The 3,147-nt window shown below is 34.3% G+C and overlaps 1 protein-coding gene across 1 annotated transcript; it reads right to left on the reverse strand.

The window, feature by feature from the left end:
- Positions 1-1,021: 1,021 nt before the first annotated feature.
- On the reverse strand, positions 1,022-2,074 carry LOC107853054. The gene has a single exon (XM_047403151.1). The coding sequence runs from the start codon at positions 2,072-2,074 to the stop codon at positions 1,022-1,024; it is 1,053 nt and encodes a 350-aa protein (XP_047259107.1).
- Between the last annotated feature and the right edge of the window lie 1,073 nt (positions 2,075-3,147).

A 3,147-nucleotide genomic window follows, 5' to 3' on the forward strand; every position in this document is an offset into this window, starting at 1 on the left:
TTTGTGCATTGGACCTTATTTTATGGATAGGAGTTACTCAAAAATACGTTGTACGTTGTTCTGTCATCGGGTGTTGAACTTTTGGATCCAATTCTAGTGAACTTTTATGACTGCAGTTGTCTATTCCAGTATAAGCAAATCCAATATGCTTCTTGGACTTTTAATTTTGGGTGTTTAAAATTGTTGTCCGCCTTAATTTTGTAACATGCTTTAGTTCTTGCATTTAGACACTACTTTTATAAAAAGCGGCAACCCTATGCACTAAACTCCCATTATACGCAGAGTAATATCTTTTGAATGATTAAACAAGCTGTGATAAGCTGAATGGTGTCATATGGAGAGTAATGCCAGACCAGGGAGAATTGGATCAAAATGGAGAGTATTTCATTATTCCAGGTTACTGCCACCAAACAAGGATAAACCGACAAGATTAAGGCATAAACTTGCACAATAGTTCATTAATTATTAATTAATTAACCAAAAGTTATAGCAGTGCTATTAACGAAATAGATAATACTCCCTCCGTTTCATATTAGTTGACCCCTATTGTCAAAAGTTATGCAATAATGATGGTGTACAATCAAGATATGACTCTCCTAATTGGTATTTTGATGAATGAATTTAAAATTAAAGGTAGTCAGAACTACTACTATATGATACTATCTTGGTCATTTACTTCTGTTACTAAAATAGGCACCTGATAGGATTTTTTTTTTTTAATTTTAAATGCTTTTATCCAAGCATTTCTAGTTCACGTCTTAATGAAAGACATTTGTTTGAGTTGTCTGATCCAAATAAATGCAAGAATGTCATTAATACTACTTCATCATAAAAATGATTATCAGTTAATCAATTACCATAGGTATTAATATTACTAAAATATTTAGTTCAACTCATTACAGAAAGTACATAATATGACATTACAACTACAAATATACTTAAGCTATTGTCTACGATTCTTATTTGCACGTTCTTGGTTTAGACAGTTACGTTTGTCATGCCCTGTTATTCTACAGATTCCTCAAGATTTTGAGTATCTTGTACGTCCAATGTCCATCTCATTTGGAGCACGTGTAGTTTTTCTAGATCCTTTCTTTCGGATAAATGTCTCATTGCAAATCATTTTAAAGGGTGCTTTCGGCCAATTTGATTCATCTCCAAGAGGTTGAAACGGCACACGATATGTCTCAAAATACTTTACCATACTATAATATTCACTGACCAAATCATGTGCAACCTTATTTATCTGCTCAGTAACCTTCAACACATGTGAACATGGCATGTGATATGCTTGCCACTTTTGACATTCACACGTATTCCTACTAAATTTAATGATATGTTTTCTGCCATCATGACCTTGACGAAGATATGTTTCAACCTCGAATACCCCTGTTTCTCCATTATAAGTTGTTACCTGATGATTTTTAGACTTCAATTCATACTTCAAAATTTTCTTTACAACCACAGGTGGCCATAGTTCTTTTTCATTAATGAGCTCTTGTGCATACTGCTTCCTGGATACAAATCTTTTCAAAATTTGACCATATGTAAGCTTAATTATTGTAGTAATTGGGAGACCTCGAGATTTCTTTAAGAATCCATTGAAAGATTCAGAAAGACTGGTTGTTAAAATGCCCCATCTTTTATCGCCATCACGATGAACTGTCCATTTCTCTAATAGAATTTTCATTAAGAAATTGTACGCACCTGGCTCAGCATCTTTCAAACATTGCATGACAGCTTTGAATTTGCATTCTTGGTGTTGAATAGCAGCCTGCCACATTAATCCCTCAAGTTGCTTGTTAGGAAAGTTAGACAGAAAGTTACTCTTCACATGCCTAAGACAAAAGCGATGATATGCATTCGGCTGATGTAACTCAACCAAATCATTAAAACTTCTAAGTATTGTAGGAGCACGATCAGATATGTATGTAACACCTCTACGACCAACTACCATATGAATTCTAAGGCACGACAAAAACCATGACCATGCTTCTTTTGTTTCCTTGTTAACAATTGCAAGAGCAAGTGGAAATATTTGCCTATTTGCATCAACAGTCACAGCAATCAACATCTTTAAATCATATTTTTCATAAATGTGAGTGCCGTTAATAGAGATGACCTCTCTACATCTTTTAAAACTTTTTATACAAGGTTTAAATGCTTAAAATACATATTTAAAACATTTACCTCTAATGTCGATTCATCGGCATGTATCCATTTCACTACTGTTCCTAGATTAAAATGTTAAAGTGTATTCATGTACGTTGGAAGTTGTGCAAATGAGCGATCAAAGTCACCATATATGAATTTGAAAGCACGTCTTCGGCCAAGCCATTCCTTTTTATAGGAAGGTGTATGTTTTAGTTCAAACTCAACAGTAGTCTGGACATCTTTCACCTTGAATTGAGGGTTATTCCTGAGGAAAGGTAGCAATAAAGAAACAATCAATTTAGAATTTAAGTTAAAATGATCAGCTTGGATTACACCCATTTGACAAGTATATCTGCCATAATATTTTTTGATAGTCTATAAATTTGTTGGTGTTTTTCGACCGCTGAGCATCCAATCACATCCATATTCCCACCTCCTGCACTTAACAATCCAATATTTTTTTTTGATTCCCACACAGTGAACTCTTTATTACCCTGCAAACTCCATATTTTTACAGCAGTCTTTAATCTTTCCTTACTAGGAAACAACTGCCCAGACTTAAGATTCGACTCTTTATCATTTAACTAAATTTTACATCCAACACCCTCTGATTCATGGGTAGAAGCAAACACCTCTGGATGATCTTGAAGATAATTCAGAAGTGAAATGTTCTCCCTATGAAATGGTATGTTTTGTGGCACCTCAATGACTGGTTGTTGATCATCGTCATTATCATCACCAGAGTCACTCATTTCATCTGACAGATATACATCATTCGGTGCATCACTGTCATAATTATCATCTGCATGAGTATTAACATACGTATCAACTTCTATCCTAACTTGTATTTCAGAAACTCTTGGAATCTCTGGAACTTGAGGTAAATTACTAGTTCCTTCACCATCTCTAAAATCATAATGACGATAATTATCAATATCAAAATTTGCACCAAAATCAGTACATCCAAGGCCATAATTACCGGATGGAATATCA

Source organism: Capsicum annuum, unplaced genomic scaffold, assembly GCF_002878395.1.
Source record: "Capsicum annuum cultivar UCD-10X-F1 unplaced genomic scaffold, UCD10Xv1.1 ctg35102, whole genome shotgun sequence".
NCBI classification, from domain to species: domain Eukaryota; kingdom Viridiplantae; phylum Streptophyta; class Magnoliopsida; order Solanales; family Solanaceae; genus Capsicum; species Capsicum annuum.

Bases quoted from the DNA above. Each gene is read 5' to 3' on its own strand.
- LOC107853054 (XM_047403151.1), bottom strand. From the start codon at position 2,074: ATGTTGATTGCTGTGACTGTTGATGCAAATAGGCAAATATTTCCACTT.